We start from the raw sequence: 22,332 nt of genomic DNA on the forward strand, positions 1-22,332 counted from the left end.
GCCCATTGTAATCAGGGTGCAGAAATTAGGTCATGTGTCACTTTGTTCTGCACATTTGAAACCATTACACAGGGGATCACCTATGTGATAAGAAAACCTTTGTTATAGATAATCAATGCAAAATTCTTCTAGGAATGTTATCCTTATTTCCTGAATGGCAACTCTGCCCTGAAGTAAGTGAAAAATGTGTTTAGTATTAGATTGGGTGAATGTGAATTCCAAAATTTCTTATCACCTCACAAAGAGTGCTGCTTTAGAGTTTATTCTGATATTTTTTTATCAATAGGTCTATAATCTTTGTTGCACAGTGAGTAAGTATCCATAGTGACGGTGAGGTTTTTATGCCAGGTAGTTCTAAATGATATGAGGATGGTGTCCTACGTTTCCTTCTAATCAAGTAAGACCGTGCATTTGGACAACATATGCGTCAAAATATGGGGACTGAGCCCACACACATAATCAGAATATGTTGGCGCAATTCCTGGCTGGCTCGCAGTGTGCCATTTGGACCCCTAAACCTGAGAGGATACCGGATGGTGTCTACAACCTAAGAACATGACTACTCTGACTCCCCAAGGAATTTATGAAAACAGATCTACCCTTAGGCTGCCCAAAAGGAGACACAAGAAATACATAAATTGGCCTTTCATATATGTATTGAAGCAATTGGATTCTTGTGTAGAATATATGAGCTACAATTATTAGAAGAAGGAAACAAAGCATTGTTACCAGTATTACAAGAATGGTGAAGAAGATGAATAATTCAACTATTATAACTTTGCAGTGATTATATGAATATATTAATAAGTATCATAATGATAACCCTTCTTAACACTGACTACACCCTAGAGAGCGTAGTAAGAAGTGCATTCTGCCAGATCTCTTGGAGCAGCCTAACTACCCATTTACATGCATTTGTCATATATCTAATGTATCTGTCTGATGTAGAACAGGCCTCTGTCCATTGCACGACAGTGATAGAAGTCAGCAGGGCTGGCAATCAGTTACAGGTGAACCTCCAGGATAATGCATGGATGTGCTCATCTGAAGAGTCAAAGCTCAGAAGCAGTTTATATAATCAGAACCAGTTCCAATCGCACTGTGTCTGAGGTCCTTTGTTAATTTTATTATTTGTCTTGCCGATTCAGAGCAGTCTCTAAACGAACAACAACATACAAGAGAGCATGCTCAGTGTACTTTATCCTTGAGCAGAATGTATAATGGTGTAATGAAATGCTTACAAAGAAATGTGCGTTGCAAGCAGAACACTTTCTGAGTGATTTATCGTGTTCGTGCAAAGTGTGTTAAAAGTCACCATCTAAAAAGATGTCAAGTTTAAATGTAAACTTGTTAAGTGGACGCTAGTGTGCACAGGCCTGTTGAACCTAACAACAGTGGCTTTACAAGTTAGATAAGCTTCTTAAAGAAGAAGTGAGACTCAATGGGGAAGAAGCTTTAAATATAAAAAAAAATCAGGGTGGGTAATTATGCAACTAAACCATTATGGGCATGTTCTGTTGCTGTCTGAATGGCTTTCATGGACAGTGGTGACTCCCCCGCGAAGGCGGAGGAGCGGCGCCCCACTGAGCAGGTCACAGAGGAAAAAATAAAACGATAATAACTCGTTGCTATTATCATATTATTTTCCCCTTGCTCAGCTGGGTAGTGGCGGGGCTGTTCTACTCACAGAGCAGGGCATGGGAGGAGTGGTCTGCCCACTCCAAGTGTGCAGGATGCTTTGGCCGGCTGTCTCGGGCCGGTCAAACTGTCATGCGCACTTTACATGTTCTCCATGCAGGGTGCATTACAGCCTACATGGAGAATATGCCCAGCCACCCGTTCTATGGCTGAGAGCGATTCACAGTGCTTAGACCAGTCACAACACTACATTGCAGCGTTGTGATTCGCTATCGGGAGGCTGGGAGCCGGGTGATTTCCTACCGCCATTGTTTTTGCATTATATAATAGCCACCACTGTTCATGAACATGAATCCACTCTTTGAGAGGCCTCTCTGTAGTGAATGCACATAGTCAAATATTGAGGGTCAAATGTTTGCATTAATTTGATTGTGATTTTCCATCTTCTGCTGAGTGCATGGTGGAATTATACTACTTTCACTACAATCAAGATGTTGAACACATTGTGGCAATGCGTTATCTAGGATTTAGCACAAACCCAAGAGATGTTGTCTTGGAAATCATAGCGCCTGTTATATCTTTTGCTGGGGGTATTCAAAGCCTGCTTATATGAAGGAGCATGTAAGTGGAAGCTTATCATATCAAAAAATAGAAATGTTAATGGGAGTTGTAGCCACACGGTCCTTGTGCATCTCGTATAGTCACACATGAGAACTGAAATACCTCTTCTTTTTGCATAGGCATTTGATCACATTAATAAAGACAGCTGATTAGCTAGAGGAGGAACAGCTGGTTCCTGGAGCAGAAAAAACTGTGAGGAAACATTAACAACCTCTCTAGTGTTCTCCTAAACTAGGCAACCAAACTCCAACTCATGAGCTCATTTAACTGGGGCCATGCTCTTAAGAGAAGCTGTCTGTAACCCGGTGTTAGTCCCTCTGATACAGGGGTCGGCATAACTCGAATAATTAGTGTAGCATAAGCACGTGGAATGATCTAAAAATTCTACAAGATTACAAGTAATAATGTGAGAAGAGTAATTCTGCATTTTGCACTAACTCTTAGTGCAAAAATTGCCCTTAGCTTCAAAAATGAGTGCGAGAATGCATTTTGCACTAAGAAACAGTGCTAAATGCAACAGAACCCAAATATCTAGCATAAATTTCCTCTTGGGATAGAATTGTCCCCCAACGTACTCCTGGCATTTAACACTATTTTCTTAGCACAGAATGCACCCTCCTGTTCAAAATGGACACGAGGATGCATTTTGCACTAAAAAATAGCGCTAAATGCAACAGACCACAAATAGCAAGCACAAGTGGCCGCTCATGCTTGCTAAATGTGCTCTTATGGTACAGAGTTTTTTTCCACCAAATAATTATTAATTATGGGAATAGGCATAATCAAGGCTTTTTTCAGCAATTCCACATCAAAGAGTAACTCAGAATTACCAAATGTACTCCTATTACTCCAGAGTAATTGAAATTCCACCTAGGTATAAAGGAGACTACACAGACTTGTCAATAGTGAGACTAGCCTCTCCTCTCAACCACTGTCCAAGTACCCTTCGAGGCCGAAAATGTTGACCATTCAAGCAGATTTGAAAGATTTCAAAAGGAAACTGTTCAGTAGCAAATTGCAATCTGCTACTTGTTTTCTTATATTTTCATGTTGAGTTTCTCAGCACAAGGAGCTTGAACAAGTAAGGGACAGAATGCATAACATGCCTCTGCATAACATAGTTTTGTGGTTCAAAAACTAAAATAAGCCAGATGATGATGCTCTCTTCTGGGCCCCCCCTCTCCAAAACATTCCACAAGGACGTTTACCGAACATTAAGGCCTTTACAGTGTCTATAGGGGGTTGTGGGAGCCCCAAGTAATTTGAATCATCTTTATCTAATTCAATCCAGTGTTCAACAGCTGGTGGGTGGGAGCTAAACAGCTTTTATGTGTTCATGAGTAAATGCGCACAATTGGATGTTGTTTTTATGTCCAAAGTGTGTTTGCCTGATTTCTAGGCAATTCCATGTGGGTTTTGTTTAAAGGAGGTGTACATAGACTGTCTTATAACATGTTTTTTTCCTGGTTATTTCAGCCGCTGCTTGTGAGGTTGGAAAAGGAGGAGGTTTTGTTCACACCCAGTACATTTTGTGTTTTCTGGCCAAGAAGGCGAAATACATGGAGAAAAGATATAGAATTGGTGATTACTGTTTACCCCACGGATTAATACGTGGACATTTTTTCCCGTACATTTTCTGATACATTTTGGCAGATTTTCCTGGAGAATTATATCAGCGGAAAATAGTAAGGGGGAATGATAATTACAGCCCATAGTAAACACCATAGCCCAGTGTGAATAGCTCATACAGCAGTTACTGGATACCTTGGGATTCTGCTCTTCCAGACCGAAATGTTCCTCCAAGCACAGTCTCTGAAAATATGACACTAAACAAAGGGTCACTGTAGGTTAATGCCGCCTGAATTTAAGGATTTACTTTACAAACATATGTTTTTTCCTCTCACAGTGGAAAAACTCCAGCTGAATCTGACATTCAACTACTGGACATTGCAAGAAAACTGGAAATGTATGGGATAAGGCCCCACCCAGCCAGTGATGGGGAAGGCATGCATATCAATCTAGCTGTTTCACACATGGGTGTTTTAGTACTTCAGGTAAAGTGTTTTGTTTTGCTGTGTTTAAATTCTCCAATATGTTTTCAGAAACAAAATGTCCTTCACCTATTTTTATCTCCTCAGTTTGTAAATATACAGCATCCAGCAATAATAAATCTGATAATAGCGGTTGACCTTTTGGACGAAAACGTGTTAAAATCCTTATTGCATTTCAACCTAATTCTAACAATTTCTGTATTTTTCCTCCAAGTAAGTACAATTGCCCCCTTATTTTTGACAGTACATCCCTTTCAGTCAAAGGTTTGAACCTGACAAATTGCTGTATATTTTGTGGTTTCCTTAAATCTATCTGCCAGTCTCTATGCCGAAACCCTTAGTGGGGGCATAGCTTCTTGTATCAAAGAGTGTACTAATATTTCCTTCCCTTTGGTCATAATTTCTTCAAACCTGCAGTATGCCATTCTGACATAGAATTGAAAAAATGTTTTTAGGAGTGCTACATTTGTTATATTTGGGCAATTTCCAACCTCCCAGCCCAGCCAAGTGTTACAAATGGTAAATGGCAGACAGGTCCAGACCATAGTGGCAGAGACTATTTGTTTACAAAATCGACAGTCTTTCTTCTGCCCCTTATGACTGACACAATTCAAGTTACCTGCATGTATGGATTGCCTTAAGCAGGGAAAACATGTTGAAGACGTCAGATTCTAATGGATGACTGATGGACATAGTTTATGTTGCTTTCACCCGTTTATTTTGGATTCTGATTAGGAGGTATTTTGGTCTTTGGAGCAGCAGGGTCAACTAATGGTCACCAATCTGCATGTGCTGTGCGCTGAAAATGAACAAGCATTGGCAAAGTCAATAGGTCCGCCGGCCTTTTGGCAAGTTTTGTTTTGTTTTGTCATGGCTTTCGCTAAACTTTATTGTTCAGGAAGTTTCTGGGTGTTTGCCAATCTAAAAAAAGTAGCTTTGCCTAACTGCAGAAAATGTTTGGGGTCTCAAAAAAGAACACCAGGGTGCTCTCTGGCACGGAAGGGAACTGATTTGTGAACAGATGTGCTCATTGTGAAAGGGAAGCATGTCGTAACTCATAGTGGTCAGCTAGTGGCTGATGCAGTGCCCCATGATGCATGCTTGAGTAGGGTGGAGAAAAATGTGAATGGCACAACCACAGACAGATGGATGAGTGAGGCTGGAATACCTATAAGTAACTATGCCATGTGCATAATTCTAGTAAATTCAAAAGGTCTTGGCTAAAACAGATCTAAAAAAGCCAATTGTTCTGCCATTGGCTGCCAGCCTCTTGCCTTTGAGCAATAAAGCAAGGAGGAAGGAAGGAAAAGGCAAGAAGGAAAAAAAAAGTAAAAAGGAATAAATGCAGGAATGATGGAAAGAACGCAAGAAAGAAGAAGAGAGAAAAAGAGAAAGAAAGAAGAAAAGATTGAATGAACGAAATAAATAAGGAAAAAGAAGAAAAGTAAGCAAGAAAGAATGACAGGAGAGAGAGACTCAAAGGAGAAATAAAGAGATTACGGAAAAAGAAAGCTGGAAAGAAAAGATTGAAAAGAAAGAAGGAAAGACAATAGGAAATAGAGGAGAAAGAAAGAACAAACAAAAGAAAGACAGAGAGAAAGACAGTAAGAAAGAAGGCAAGAAAGACTGAAAGGAAAGAAAGAAAGAAGGAAAGGTAGAAATAAAGAAGGAAATTTGGAAAGGAAAAAGGAAATATTGAAAGAAAGAAGGAAAAAGAAAAAAGGAGGGACTGAAAATGAAATAAGGAAAAAAACTGGAAAAAAGCAAGAGAGAAGGGAAAGAAAGGAAGAGAGACGGATAGAACGAAAACAAGCAAAAAGGAATGAAAGAAAGGATAGAGAGACAGGGAGGAACTAAAGAAAGCAAGAGGGAAGGAACAAACAAGAAAAGAAAGATAGGAAGAAAAAAGAAAACTTCAAAAGGAAATTGCAACTGCATTGGCAGGAGACAGGAACTGATAAAGCATAGAATGTGGCCTGTTTTGATATCTGGTCTTAAGATCCTACTTTCACTCAAAACAAAATGGCAAAACAAAAGTAATTATAAAGTAAAAACAAAAATGCTGGCAGTGAAGGGAACATCCTTGTATGTGGATGTGCTCCTTGTGAAAGAATAAAATGCAGTAAATTAAAGTGAAGTTAACCCGTGGCTTAAGTAGGCTGACCCATTGCCCAATGCTCTATGCTGTTAGTGGACAGAAGCAACATGTGAATGACACAGCAACAGCCCAATGACTAAAGATAGGTGTCAGAAAGGTGTTTTAAGCAACTACATTACATATAATTTTAGAAAAATCAAAAGGTCTTGGGTGAGATGTGCTACAGTGTGTAGTATATTCTTAAGGGGGCCAGTGTGGAGTCTGGGAAGGAATGGAGCATGGCATTGCCTCCAGATGCAAGAGTACAAGGGCTTGAATAGCATCCTGAGGTAACTTTCTGAAATAAGTGATTTTACTTTCTTTTGCAATGTGTTCTGTGAGGGTGGGATTGGTGTTCAGGATGAATCCAAGTAACTTGACATTTGATGAAAGTTGCAGTTCAAAGCTGTTCTTGGCAAATAACAGAATTTCTGTCTTGGTTGGGTTGAGTTGCAGGTAGGCACTATAGGTCTGCATGAGGTGCAAATAGTGTTTGAGGTGTTGGATGTGTAAAGCAGAGGAGACCTTCTAGTAAAGCTGTGTGTCATGAGGATTTTGGTGAATCTTGATGCTGTTTTCTATGAAAAGAGCACCAAGCGACTTCATGGAGAAATTGATGATGACAGGTGATAGGGATCTTCTGGGACCTGGAAGTGCCCACGAGAACAAACTGTTGCTGGTTTGAAAGGTAGGAGAAGAATCAGTGAAGGATGTTGCCAGAGAAACCCATTCAAGACTCCAGGGTGTGTATGAGGGTGGGATAGTCAACTGTTTTAAAGGCAGGAAAATGGAACAGCAATGTCTGCAGGCAGGGGTCATCTTCGTCTGTGATCAGGATGGCATAGTTTACAATGTGCACGGTAGTGGTCTCCATACTGCAGCATTATCTTAAGGCAGACTGCACCAATAAATCAAAAGAAATATTTACAATCGTCACTGAGCTATCCAACCCTGAAACAGTTCAAATAAGCTCCATCCCAGTCTCTCTATAACTCTTTGAATACCTGTTCCATTGATAAAATCGTTAGTATTAATGCCAGTATCCCTATTAACCATTCCCGCGATGCTTTACCAACAACCTTGAGAAACCCCCTCTCCCTGCATCAATTCTCCTCAATCAGCAGAGAAACCTTCTTGAAATTACTGATCAGAGTTAAGTCTTGATCCCCTGCTGACAGCTGGCCCACTCATATTTTAAGAGAAGCTTTTACTGCAAACCCTGACCCTGCTCTCTATCTTTTGAGCAATTTATTAATATAGGGATGCGTCCCTACAGCCTTTAAAAAATCATTCATAGTTCTCCTTATTGAAAAATCGGGGGCTGACTCCCTGATCCCTCTGAACTATTGCCCCATATCTCTGCTCCCCTTCTTGGTCAAGGTATTGGAATGGAAACTCATATGGCAAACTGCCTCTGTTCATTAATTAAACAGTCTCATTTCCTTGACTCCCACTGAGCAGGTTTTTGTCCCTCTCATTCAACGGAGGCAGTAATACTGACTGTGTTAGATGAACTAAGAAAGGAATCTGACAAGGGTACCACTCAGGCCTTGGTGCTTCTAGATCTATCCGCAGCATTTTATACGGTTGACCAAGGAATTCTGGTGTACCGTGTCAGGAACGCAGGAATTCAGGGTCTGGCTCTCAGATGGATTACGTCCTTCCTGGAGGGCCGATCCCAGTCTGTCCGCCTCTCCCACTTCACATCACCTAATGTCAAATTAACTTGCAGTGTGCCACAGGGATCTTCATTATCCCCGCACCTGTTCAATCTGTATTTACTCCCTCTGATTCTGTCCCTAGGAGACAGAAATGTGTGCACGTTTAATTGTCCAGATGACCTGCAACTTATCTTTCCCAAAGACAACACGTCTGATTCTATTCTCATATTCCAGACCACTATGCTACACATACACAATTGGATGAATAATAACCACCTCAAGCCAAATCCGTTTAAAACTGAACTGATCTTGATAGGTGGTGCCCATAACCCTTATACCCTAATTTCTGGCAATTTGAGCTGAGCTCGCCTCCAGTACCATCTTCTTCCGCCAAGAGTCTTGGGGTTACTATCAACTGTGACCTCTCCATGTAGTCCCAGATTGGGATGGTAGTTTCAACCTGCTTCTTCCAGCTTTGGAAGATAAAGAAAATCAGCGGACTCCTCACTAAGGAAGTGCTGGTTCAGGCTGTTTTATCTTTGGTCATTTCCCACACTGATTATACCAACTCACTTTATTTCGGCTTTCCGGCATATTTAACCAAAAGACTGCAGCTGGTGCAGAATCAGGCTGCCAGACTGATTTTCCATCAGCCCAAATGGCTACACCCTTCCCCTCTAATGAGGAAGATACGCTTGCTCCCCGGAACACAACATTGTGCTTTCAAAATCTGGTGTTTCATCTTCAAATCTCTGCATGGCTCCTGTCCGAAAACAAATTCCAACCTTATTCAAAGATATAGACCTGCTCGCAATCTGCGCTCAACGCACCTGAACCTCCTGGTCACACCAACCTACAAACTGAAGAGACTAGGCGGTTATATATTTGGGGTTTTAGCCAACCATTTTTGAAATGACCTTCCCCCTAGCATTAGATCCTGTACAGACTTCCAGATCTTCAGGAGACCTCTTAAGAACTGGCTGTTTAATCAAGCATATGAATAACCTACATGGCTCCAGACTACTCCTATATTTAGCGCCAAGAAACCGACTGGCGAACATGCGCTCGACAAATAATTTTAACATAACATAGCAGACTGGTAGTCATGCAAGAGATGGTTATCATTGATGTGATCTTGGAGTTGAACATAGAATGCTTTTTCAGTGAGCCTGCAGGTGAATGGAAAGTGCTTTACATGAGGACAGTTACATCAGTTACAAGTTACACTTTGTTAAAAAAGATACATCAGTTACAAGTTACATCTGTTGGTTAGGGTGTGTGGAAGGGTAAAGGAGGTAATGTAAAAGGGTAACAAGCAGGGAGATATGGCGGAGAGAAGGAGGAAAAGTCTGCCCAATGTGCGGCTGGGTAGGCGATGGCCGAGGGGGAAGTCCACAGCCCATCTCCTCTTTAGCTAACAGGTAGCTCCACCGGGTAAAGGCCAAAACGGTTGGTGGCAAGATTCACAGGTTCAATGTCATGATGGGTGAGTCGGATGGGTGGTGGAGGGTGATGGGCCAGTAGTTGGCTAGGCCACCAGGAGCCTCTGTACTTTTCTTTAGGAGTGGGAAAATCTACCCTGTCTTGAGAGCTTCTGAGAAGATGTCTTGAGTAAGGTAGGCCTTGACAATGGTGAGTAGGAGTGAGAGAGTATCCCCAGAGAGAGCTTTGAAGAAGAACCAGGGTAGGATATTATCTTCATAAGAAGTGGCATTGAGGGAGTGGAGTATGTTGGTGTGATCAGTGAGACATAGGGCTTTGACGTCTGACCATTGCAGGATTCTACAGGAAGGAGTAGGCATAACAGATAAAGCAGGTTTGGTGTTGTCAATATGTTATCAGATTTTCTTTATTTTTTCACTGAAGAAGAGACTGATGACATTGTACATTTCTATGGGGTGAGCAATACACAGGTTTAGTAGGGAGTTGACACAATTCTTGATTGTCTTGAAAAACGTTCTGCCCTTTGGCAGCTTCATTGAAGGTGTTGGAGTTCACAAAACCAATTGATTTACATTAATCTTTAAGCTCCCGTTGTTTCGTATGGAAGAGGTTTTGTATATTAGTAACTCCTGATTCCTAAATCAATTGTTATCATATTTGTGTCATTTTATTAATAAAATAGTTCTTTCTGGATACAGGCGCTATTACGGCTGCCGGCAAAAAATGGCTGCAAGAGAGAGGCCTAGTAGATCTCTGGAGAGCTAAGCACCCCTACACAACACAATTTACCTTTTATTCCCACGTGCACCGCACCTACGCCAGGCTAGACTAATATCTAGGCTCCTCTGAACTGCTCGCATCCCTTAGCGACGTTTGCATTGTACCTGCGGCCCTCTCGGATCATGATGCGGTTGAGCTCAAGGTCCCCAGGTCCACCCGCCCCCCCCCCCCTAGGTCGTGGCGGTTGTGCAAAACCCTCTTACAGCGGCCGGAAGTTACTAAGCAACTCCACAAGTGCATTGCTGACTATTTGGCCATTATTGATACTCCGGAGACGTCTGTATCGGCCTTATGGGGAGCCCTGAAACCAGTGGCCCGAGGTGAACTTATTGCAATAGCGGCGGCGGAGGCCAAGGTCCTCAAGGCAAAGATGGACGATCTCACCGCTCAGGTCTCTGAGCTGGAGCGGGTTCATGCCGCACTGGCGTCCCCCTGGTCTGGAGGCTACTAAAAGCGGCCAGGGCCCAGTTGGCCAGCCTAGATACCGACAGGGCGGAATTTGCTGCTCTTTGCCTCGTCATACCTACTATGTTGGGGGTAATAAAACCGGCGGCCTACTTGCCAGCGCCCTGAAAGTGCCCTGAAAGCTAAAACCCAACGCTCAAAAATCTCCAACAGCGCGAATGAAGCAGGGGTAGATATCACTGGGGAAGCCCAGATCGCAGAGGAGTTTCGGACTTTTTATGCCTCTTTATATAGGGCCGACACTGTCTCATCCGAAGACGCAGATGCCTATTTGGAATCAGCAGAGATTACCGCGCTATCCCAAACGAGCGCGGATGCCCTAGACCCCCCATCCGCCTGGATGAGGTGCTAGCTGCTATATCTAGACTTCGTCCCCTCAAATCTCCAGGGCCAGACGGCTTTTCGGACGGTTTTTACAAAACCTTCAGCCAGCTATTAGCCCCTGTTCTCACCCGGCTCTTCAACTCCTTCGACGGCCCAAGCTCCATCCCCCCGGATATGCTAGCGGCGAGATAGTGCTACTGCCTAAGCCGGGTAAGAAGCCCACGCACTGCTCTGCATTCCGCCCTATCTCCTTACTTAACCTAGACTTGAAACTCTTTACGGGGGTTCTGGCAGCGCGCCTCGGACCATGCCTGCCTGGGATCTTGGAGCCCGACCAGTCTGGCTTTGACCCGAATCGCCAATGTAGCGATAACGCCAAACGGATCCTCCACTTGGTTGATAAGGCCCATTTCCAAGATTTGGACTCTGTGTTGTTGGCCATCGACGCTGAAAAAGCGTTTGATCACGCTGATTGGACCTACCTACAACGAGTCCTGAGACGCTTTCGGCTGGGGGCACGCTTTCGGTCCTGGATCGCGAGACGTTACCACCGTCCTCAGGCTCGGGTCCGCCTGGGTGGTTACGATCAAACCCTTTTGAGATTCAGCGAGGTACGAGGCAGGGGTGCCCCCTCTCCCCTCTCCTGTTCGCTTTGTACGCAGAACCCCTCGGGCAAAAGATCTGTGACAACCCTGATATCCATGGCATCACCTTCAGTCACGAACCTCATGCAATTGGCCTTTATGCCGACCACATCATAGCCGCTCTTGATCGTCCGGCCTGTTCCGTCCCTGCCTTTCTGGGGGAGCTGGAGTCCTTTGGAGCCGTCTCCGGTTTCACAATCAACAGGGGGAAGTCCCTGATACTGCCTCTGGGCAGGAATGCCCATCCACGGATGACAGTGCCCACATACGGAGGAGGCTTACAATCGACCACACATCTACCATACCTGGGTGTTACTCTCACCCCCTCCATGGAGTCGACGATGACTCTTAACTACACGGCCCTCACCTCCCAGATCCGAACTGATCTCGCGCGGTCGTCCAAGCAAGCTCTTTCCTTGCTGGGGCGTGTTGCTGCAGTAAAGAGGTCAGCTTTACCCAAGATCTTGTACATCTTTCAGACCCTCCAGGTATTACTCCTGGTTGGCGCCATTGCGAACCTACAAGCCGCTTTTCACCATTTCCTTTGGGAGGGGAAGAGGCCACGCCTACACAAACGGCGGGCGTACCGGAGCATGGATGAGGGGGGCCTTGGGAGCCCCAACCTTATGCAATATTTTCAAGCCTCTCAGCTTCGTTATCTGGTGGAATGGTATAGGCCGGAATCCGAGAAGCGGCGGTAATTCCAAGACAGGGCGATGGCCCAGACATCCCTTTGGAAAGTTCCGTTCCTCCTCCGGCAGCAAAGACCGCAATACCTCCTGAGGTCACCCATCACTCGCACCATTATGCAGGTCTGGGACGCGGTCACCGTCAACAGAGGGCTTACGCCCTTCCCCTCCCCGCTCACCCCCCTTCTGGACAACCTGGAATTCCCGCCGGGCACCAACCCTCACGCCTTCCTGCAATGGCGCGGCACTAGCTGTCGTTCTGCCGGCCACCTTTTTGACCTGCAGGGCTTTCTCCCCCTCTCCGATATAACGCAGGGATATGACGTAGTCTCCCTCCACCTGTTCCAATATTTTCAACTTCGGCACTGGCTCACGCACCCGGACCATGCCCCACTGGTTGGTAGACGTATGACAGACTTCGAGAAATGGCTGGTGACAAAAGACTCGGATAAGGATCTTATTTCGGACCTCTACAAAATGCTCGCACCCCCAGCCACGCCGGGTAAACCAGCGGGTCAAAAACGCTGGGAAGCTAAATTGGGGAGGACCCTGACGCCCAGAGAATGGAGTTACATATATTACAGGGCCTCACACACTACGCGCAACGCCGCAGGTAGAGAGGCAGCAGTGAAACTGGCCATGTACTGGCATCTCACTCCGGTCCAGCTCAATAAGGGAAATCCATCCCGTAGCGCGCTGTGCTGGAGGGGATGCGGAGAACGGGGCACCTTGACTCATCTCCTCTGGGACCGCTGTGCGATACAGGACTACTGGAAGGCGGTCCTGGACGACATCAACTCCACCTTTGATACAGAAATCCCGAGATTCCAAGCTTACACCATCCTGGGCCTACCTAACGCACTCACCTTTCCCCTGAAATCTCCCCGGGGTCGTCAAATGGGGATCGCCATGCAAGCTGCAACACAACATATTCTCTCACTCTGGGGCTCGACCACTAGGCCTACTCATACGGGGGGGCTACACAAACTCTGGTTTACCCTGGGGATGGAACGCATTCAGGCCACCCTTACACATACAACAGCTGCGCTCCAGAAGATTTGGCTACCGCTGCTGTCCCTCTTAAGTAAAGAATTTAATGAGATCACTTGCCCCAGGTATCTTCTCATACTGCGACTTACTGAGACTGCACATCATCCTCCATGATTGTGTGTACCATTGCAGTAACCTTTATGTGGATGCTTCTAGATTTGTTTCACTAGTATGGCACACTGGTTGGGGTGGTAGGGGTGGGGGGGAGTTGGGGGTAGGGGTGGGTTTTTGGTTCTTGCTTCTACAGCTGTGTTCCTTCACTACACCTACAATTTGCAGCCCTGGCATCAACTCTCTGATTCGGCATATGTACATAGCCTACTGCTTGACTTACAGAGAAGACGTGCCTGTCTGTCTCGCTCGCCTTATATGCCTGCTATCCTTCTACTGTATTATGATGCCTGTTTTTGCTCTAAAAATCAATAAAACATATTTAAAATTAAAATAGTTCTTTCTTACTAAGTTGGTTGTGAATTTTTAAAGATTTTTTTTATTGCTATGGTGTGCTGCTGTTGTTTCAGATTTAGCACATGTTGTTTCTCTGCAGATGACCTTCCTTCTTGTGCCAAGCTTCCATAGTGAGTGAGGTATTCCTCACAGAAGCAAGTTTAGTTAATAGAATTAAGATTGTTTTAGCTTTGTGGGAGCTCAGCCACAGGGATCATCAAGCCGGCAGTCTTTCTCTCCCATAGTTTAACAATATGATCGCAGTCGTGCTTGTGCCCTGTGCTGGGATTTGTACTGCCATTTCATTTGCCCTAAAAACGGAAGTCTTGGAACTTTGAGCCCGTGTGCTCCACCATCACCCAGATTACCTTGCTCTGAAGCCGGAACTCTGTTCGAGCCCGTGTGCTCCATCCCAAGGTTTGTCTGTAGCTGAGGGAGTCGAGGTGAGCAGCGGGAGCGGGACTGCGAGGCCCAGAGGTGCTTGCGCCAGGTAATCGCGCGCACCTGGTGCCTCTTCCCGCCCCCTCCTCCCTGAAGGCTCTTAACGACTCGCGGCCCCCGCTCCGCGGGAGCCGCTCGCAGTCGTGCTTGTGCCCTGTGCTGGGATTTGTACTGCCATTTCATTTGCCCTAAAAACGGAAGTCTTGGAACTTTGAGCCCGTGTGCTCCACCATCACCCGGATTACCTTGCTCTGAAGCCGGAACTCTGTTCGAGCCCGTGTGCTCCATCCCAGGGTTTGTCTGTAGCTGAGGGAGTCGAGGTGAGCAGCGGGAGCGGGACTGCGAGGCCCAGAGGTGCTTGCGCCAGGTAATCGCGCGCACCTGGTGCCTCTTCCCGCCCCCTCCTCCCTGAAGGCTCTTAACGACTCGCGACTCCCGCTCTGCGGGAGCCGCTCGCAGTCGTGCTTGTGCCCTGTGCTGGGATTTGTACTGCCATTTCATTTGCCCTAAAAACGGAAGTCTTGGAACTTTGAGCCTGTGTGCTCCACCATCACCCGGATTACCTTGCTCTGAAGCCGGAACTCTGTTCGAGCCCGTGTGCTCCATCCCAGGGTTTGTCTGTAGCTGAGGGAGTCGAGGTGAGCAGCGGGAGCGGGACTGCGAGGCCCAGAGGTGCTTGCGCCAGGTAATTGCGCGCACCTGGTGCCTCTTCCCGCACCCTTCCTCCTCCTACTTAGCCCAGCCTCCTGACGCGAACGCGGGACGCGCGCGGACGGAAGAGCGGGCGAAGAACGGGCAAAGAGCGGGCCGTTTGAGGCCGTTTGAGGCCGTTCGAGAACGTTAGAGACTGGACTGGGCCACTCCATTTACATCAGGTATCTTCTTAATACTTACCTTCGAACACTTTAATTCATTGCCCCCTCCTTAGGCGTCCTTGAGCCATACTGCCCACTATGAGCAAAATGGAGACAAGGAGCAAAGCTAGCCTGGCAGCTAATGGCCCCATAACAACTGCCCCAAATCAAGGCAAAATAGATAACTATTTCCTGAAGGCAGGTTCCCTCTTGATAGATGATATCACCCTCCTGGAAAGACGAATCTCGCAGGAAATAGAATGGGTCAGGAGGTCATCGATGGGGGTTATAGCGATGGCGAAAACTCCTGAAGATAGGCGGACCATAGATAGCTCACAGCTTGGTGCCTGTGGTGGGGTACAGCGAACCACTAGCATAGATCTCTCTGAAGGAACACTAAGCGATCTAGATGATATGAGCCTTCTTTCACTCCCTCTAACACAAATCACTCAACCACCAAATACAACAGAAGCGGGGGAGGATACTGATCTAACCATCCAAAGCCATATCTCTCCGAGGGAAGAACTTGCTACAACAGCTGATACCCCAAATTTAGTAGGGTCACCTAGTGTAGATCGGGGGTTAAGGGAGGGCGCCATACAAAAAAGGAAAACGGGGAAACCGAGCATCAAGGAAAGGAAGGCAAAAAAATCGAAGCAAAAGGCAGGGTCAATACAGAACAAAGCTAGCACTGATTATACTACCCAGGACAGAACCTTACCTGTGATATCAATTGACCCTTCCCAGGAACCGCCCAGTGACACAGTCACTGACCTGCCACCCCCTCCATTGAACACAATTCTGAGTCAGCTGAAGAGGACATAACATTAGCTGACATAGGTCACCTCCTTAAGTCAATTATAAGCCCTCTGGAAGCTCGCTTGATCAAAATGGAGGCGAGATTAATTAATATTGAGAAAACTGCCTTACAGTTTATGGATGGGTGGAAACCGGGGGCCCCTCGCCCCACATCCTCCAAGATTGATCCAAAACATAACACCAATTTGGATCTCCCTAAACTTGTAAAAGCCAATGAGGCAGCAATAACAACTGCAGTGGGTGCTAAAAATACCAAATCACACAGCAACCAACCATTAAAACCAAAAGCTAAATCAGCAATCCCAGCGACTTCTGGAGGCATCTCCAACAAACAACCCCCTATTACGCAACAACAACCATCTTTAGCGAACGATAACACGCAGCCCAATCCACAACACAAAAGTCCCCCCAAACCCCCTTTGAATACTAATCAAAATGTACCTGATTTGAATAATCCAACGGTAAAACCACCAAGAACAGTCACTGTCAATCTCCCACCTGAGGTAGCTCCATATACCGTCATTCTTGTTGGGGTACCCGAATTAAAATCAGACTCAAATGAGACAGGGGAGTCATTAAAAAATAAAGTAATTAATTGGCTCTCAACACATAGACCGCTTCCCAGAGGTATGACCAGCGATGTCCGCATGGTAAGAAGAGTCTCGTGGGTAGGTAGGAGACCTAAAACAATCAGTGGTGACTGTATACTAGTGAGTTTTAAAGAACCAGGAACAGTCTCATTCATTTGTAGTTCTTTTCTGGAGGATGAAGGGAGTATCATTCACCCAGTCCCTCTTTCGTTTTTCTATCCAGCGAACGACCATGTAAACAATGTACAGAGGAGAGGACACCATCAGAACTTACTGGGAAATTGGGAGGGTAACCAGGGAAGGAGGAGAATCCCCCTTAATCAACTACGAATACCCCCTATTCATCCATCCATATATAGTGATTCCCAGGGATGGGAAACTGTACAGAGAAGAGGAATGGGAAGGGGTGGATTTGATAGAGAGGAGCCATGGCCCCCTAGATTTTATCAGCCACCATTGCTACCACTGTCTAACCGTTATGACTGTCTTGAATTGGTGGACTGACAGTTGGCCTCTGTAGAAGGGGCAAAAGAGAGTCTATCAGGGTTCGACCAAGGAAACTATGTTTCCTCTAATCCCAGGGAGGAGAAATCCATTACTGGGACTCCAGACCTACCCTATGAGTTAAACAAAAGGGAAATTATCCCAGAAGGCCCATCAATGGATGAAGGGCTAATGGACAGTGCTCTACGGCCAGACCATACAAGCCAAAGGGCTAGCCAATTTGGCTCGAAGACCGCCCCACAAACTTTAAAACTGCTTTTGTGGAATGTGGCAGGCCTGACCAACAAAATAGACTCGGATTCTTGGGCTGAGTTAATACATCCAAAAAGTGTTTGTCTCTTTCAAGAGACCTGGACAAGGGATGAGACTTCCTCTAGGGGTTTTCAGATTTTTTCGATCCCCGCTCTCTGGGGTGGGAGAGGCCGACCATCTGGAGGTCTAGCAACCTGGGTGGCCTCAGACCTAGGATGTTTAGCCTCAAGATATCCAGTAGATTCGGAAGATATACTGGCTGTCTTACTTGAATGGCCAGGTCCCTTTAAATTACTAGTTATAAACATCTACTCCAGGCCAGTTCAAATAGCGGCCATTTCCAAAACCATAGAGACACTGTCGTCCCTTCTAGAAACCATCCCTGGGGATATGTCCTACCTAATAGGGGGGGACTTCAATTCACATTTTGAGCCACTACCTGGTCTACTTGATGGACCCTCCCTAGAGGAGGATTCAAGTTGGCAGGTCCCTCAGACTGAAGCACCCCCTCCCAGAGCATGGACACCTCTCGCAGTCCAAATAAACACATTAAATCTCACCTATGGTTTGAGAGCCTGTAACGGCCGCACTAGGTCTGACATCCCGTCTAAATGTACATTTAATAAAGTAGGGAGGCAATCCAGATTAGATTACTTCCTGGTTCAAATGCAGGCATGGAAAAGAGTGGTGAATTTCAAAATAATAGCCAGGCATGACAGTGACCACAATGCCTTGGAATTGGAGTACGCTATCCCTTCTCCATGGGAGACTGTGCCATGTGATCAGGAATTGAAAGGAGGACACCTCTTGGAGAATAATAGGAGGCGGATAAGATGGGAAAAGCTCGCCTCCAGTGGAGAGAAGCTAGCCTCCCTTTATGCTGGGATTATCCCTATCCTCGAGGAGGCTTTTGACCTATGGAATCTAGACTCCCTAAAAGATACCAGCGAGGATTTAGCTCAAGTACATGTACACCTAATCAAGAAGCTCGAAGCTGACCTTTTCAACACAGGGCGACCAAGAGCTCAGGGTCCAACCAAAAATACCTGGTATAATAGCACTTGTAGATCGGCAAAGCGAGACCTCCTAACCAGCATAAAAGAAGGAGGCTCCAGGGAGGAGATCCGCTCTAAAAGGAGTGCTTATAAATCACTTATAGCTAATGCTAAAATAGAGTGGGACGTACAGCATTGGGAGAATCTATCGGAGTCCCTAGCCGAAAGGGACTCCCGTAGATTCTGGAGAATAATTAACCATGGGAGTGGATCTCCCCTCGGCAATTGAACCAAACATAGCTGCAAATGTCTGGCAAGATCACTTCCAACAGCTATATACCCCTGAAAATGAGGAGTTAGTAACAACAACACCTATTATTCAGAACACATATACTTCTGTCCCTTTCACCATAAAAGACATTAGGGCGGCAATAGCAGGGCTCTCCTCCGGAAAGGCCCTGGGCCTGGATGGGGTCCCGGGCGACCTTTTCAAACAGGAACCTGGGATTTGGGCACCCTACTTGATGGTTTTATTCAATGCAGTGCTGGGGGGGATGAAATTACCGGATACTTGGCTGGGAGCAGAGGTGGTCCCGATATTGAAAAAGGGGTCGCCCCTGCTCCCCGCCAACTATCGCCCAATCAGCCTCATTGATGTAACCCAAAAGTTGTTTGGCAGATTAATTCTGGATAGGCTCCAAAGCTGGATGGAGGAGACTGATATTTTAAGCCCTCTTCAGGCGGGATTTAGGAAGGGAGTATCAACAGTGGACCAAATACTTAGATTAAATATCCTCTATTGGAAGACGGCTCTTCTAGAAGGTGGGTCACTGTATGCGGTCTTTGTAGACCTCCGTGCCGCCTTTGATTTGGTCCCCCGGCCAAGTTATGGGCGGTACTGGCGGATCTGGGTGTCCCTGGAGATATTCTCCAGATTCTAATCAGGCTACACACAGACAACTACGCCCGTGTAAGATATGGAAAGGGCGGTAGGCTGACAGATAGGTTCCCTGTACAACGAGGGGTAAGGCAGGGATGTGTGTTGGCGCCGACCCTGTTCTGTCTATTTACGAACGGGGTGATAGAGAATTTGAGCAGGATCCCCAATATCGATGCGCCACAATTAAACAACAGCAGGGTGCCTGCGATTATGTTCGCGGACAACACCCTGCTGTTGTCAAAAACACCAATGGGGCTACAGAGGGTCTTGAATGGGTTCTTGGAGTTTTGTAATCAAAGGGGATTAGAAATAAACCCCTCCAAGACCAAATTCATGATTCTCAGCCATAAACCCAAAAGCTGCCCAAACCCCCGCCTGGGATCTACATCCCTAGAAAGAGTCCTTGTAATTGAGTACCTTGGCATAACCCTAAATCAGAATCTAACCTGGTTGCCACACAAAACAAAGGCAACCACAAAATTAATTCAGAGGGCTGGTGCCATTACAAGAATTGCCAAAACATCCTATCTTCGTCCACTGGCACCTGCAATACACATTTACAAAGCCCAAGCGCGAGGCGGCATCACCTATGGGGCCGAGTTATGGAGACATACACCGCTACAGACCATACAGGTCGCAGAAAACAACTTTATTAGACAATTAGTGGCCCTCCCACCGAGTAGTCCCCTTCTCCCTCTAAGAATGGACTTGGCACTGCGTCCAATCACTGAAGAACTGGGCCTCAAACCTTTGACATACTGGAGACGCCTCTGGAGCAGCCAGGATCTGGGTCATTACAGAAGCGAACTACAGGAGCTTCTTAGGTCAATACATGTGTCCAAAATCCCCTGGCTGAAGTACATTAGGGACATGTGTACGACTCTCGGAGTCCCAGAGCTATGGAGTAATCCGGAAGTAATGTCCACAAGGCTTCCGAGGAAAGAACTTTCCAAACTGTTTTATAGCTTTATGCATCAGAGATCTCTGAGTCTAATCCGGGAAGGCTCTCTAACTGACACATTTATCAAAGCAAAAGACTCTTATAGCCCTGAGTATGTCTTAGACGCTATGTCCCCCGTGCATGTAAGAAAGATCTTTCTGCAATGGAGATATGGCTCGCTTCCCTTGAGGTCCTTTACTAAATCTTGGAACGGTAACTTGGAGTTGGCTAACTGTCCAGCATGCAACTACAAGCTAGAAAGTGACCTACATGTTGTCCTGTTTTGCAGAGCCTACAGTAAAATCAGGAGCTACTGGCTGGTTCCCTATTTAAGGAATTTGGGCTTTCGAACTTATGCCCCAGCCTACAGAGTGCTTAAAACAGACTTAACAGCTCCAACTGTGTTTGTCATGGCAAAATTTTTGACGGCAATGTGGAGATCACGTGCAAGAATTATAAGGGACTCTAATGCGGCACGATCTATTAGTTCTTAATCCAAAATGTACTCATTTTTTTAGACTGTAATCATGAACTTTCAAATTTCTAAATACTGAACTCATTTTTAAAGTTTTTATGGTGTGTTTTACTTGTATATCTTTTATGATCTCCAACGATCGAAATAAAGATTATTTGAATTGAATTGAATATGATTTCCAGCAATTAATTTGACATGGTGGACTCTAAATCACTACTTGATCACCTGTGGAAGTTCTAGAGACTTACCCATAAACAGGATCATATGTGTTCATTATTGGGAATCTCAGGAGGCATCACTCTCTTTTCATTTTCTTTCCTACAGCAATTCCATATAGTTTGTTTATGATTCATAATTTTTCAATATCTGGTTAAACTGAATTCTCTACTCATGATCCTGCTATTTGCAGTTTGGAGGTTTGTCTTTTAAGCCAATGCCACTACAACCCCAAATCAAGTCAGCATGAATTATTATAGGGTTGTTGTTTGCTGATAGATAGAAATCATCATATTAGCTGAACAATATTTGCTGATATTTTGTTTACACATGTTGTTTATAGCCTTTACTGCTTTACCTACTTCTGCTGTATTTAGCCTCACCCTCAGCTTGGCACTGCAAAGTGAGCATTCCCAATTGACTCATACAACTTATGGAAGTTTATGTTTCTTGTATCTTTTTTCATTCCTCTCATGAGAAGGATGCGCATCTGCTATCTAAGTATTGGTTTCTGTTCCAAACACTCTCACTTGAAACATACATTGAGAAAACTTATACCAAGTCTTGCTAATTGTGAAGCTGTTAGCATTAGCTGTTCCTATCTAATGGAGGGGATATGTTGCCTATTTGCAAAGCGGTATTTGCGTGTTTTGCTTACTAAATTTGTGCAGACCTAATGTAGGCATACAAGTAGTTTGTCCAATCTTTTACAATTAGATGGTTTAGCAGAGTTTACCTTTGTACAAGAGAGTTCTGGTCATCTTCTCTGTGTCTATGTTCCACACTAATTCGTACATTTAAGTTATATCCTCCTCTTTGTACAAATGCAGATTAATGCAATTTACCAGTGTAAGAAATGTTAGTATTACTTGAGGGAAATGGGAATAATCACAGTGCTTGTCAGGGTGAACCACTAAAGTGACTCAAACAACCTGTGCTTAACCTTCTGGTAGCTTGGCATAAAGTAGTCAGGCTTAACTTAGAGGCGGTTTGTAAAATATTTAACATTAATCAAGTGAAAATACAACACAAGAAAATTCCTAAACAGTTTTCGAAAAATAGAGTACATTTTAATATATAACTGGCACCTAAACAGCACAAATCCAATATGTAGAACCAGAGATATGAATTTCTAAATTTTGAATTAAAAATAGCATCAAAAAGCACAAAGCACCAGCTATAGGTAAATGGTTGCCCAGACCAGATCAAAGTCACACAGGCCGACCATCATGACATACAGGTCAGATACAGGCACCACGTGCTTAAACTTCTGACTTAGAAACTTTTACAGAGAAGAAGTGGTCATCAAACAAGTCGTTGGCGGGGAAAGCAAGATCCAAACTGGGGCTCGAAGTC

The 22,332-nt window shown here is 45.2% G+C and overlaps 1 protein-coding gene across 1 annotated transcript in view; it reads left to right on the forward strand.

Annotated features, from left to right (window-relative positions):
- Positions 1 to 22,332, forward strand: part of FRMD7 (FERM domain containing 7) — a 443,576-nt gene that overhangs the window by 304,673 nt on the left and 116,571 nt on the right. The window contains exon 6 of the mRNA XM_086966767.1: positions 4,166 to 4,313. Within this exon, the coding sequence (XP_086822893.1) occupies positions 4,166 to 4,313 (148 nt within the window). The remainder of the gene's footprint in view (positions 1 to 4,165; positions 4,314 to 22,332) is intronic.

This window comes from Lissotriton vulgaris, chromosome 4_1 (assembly GCF_964263255.1).
Source record: "Lissotriton vulgaris chromosome 4_1, aLisVul1.2, whole genome shotgun sequence".
NCBI classification, from domain to species: domain Eukaryota; kingdom Metazoa; phylum Chordata; class Amphibia; order Caudata; family Salamandridae; genus Lissotriton; species Lissotriton vulgaris.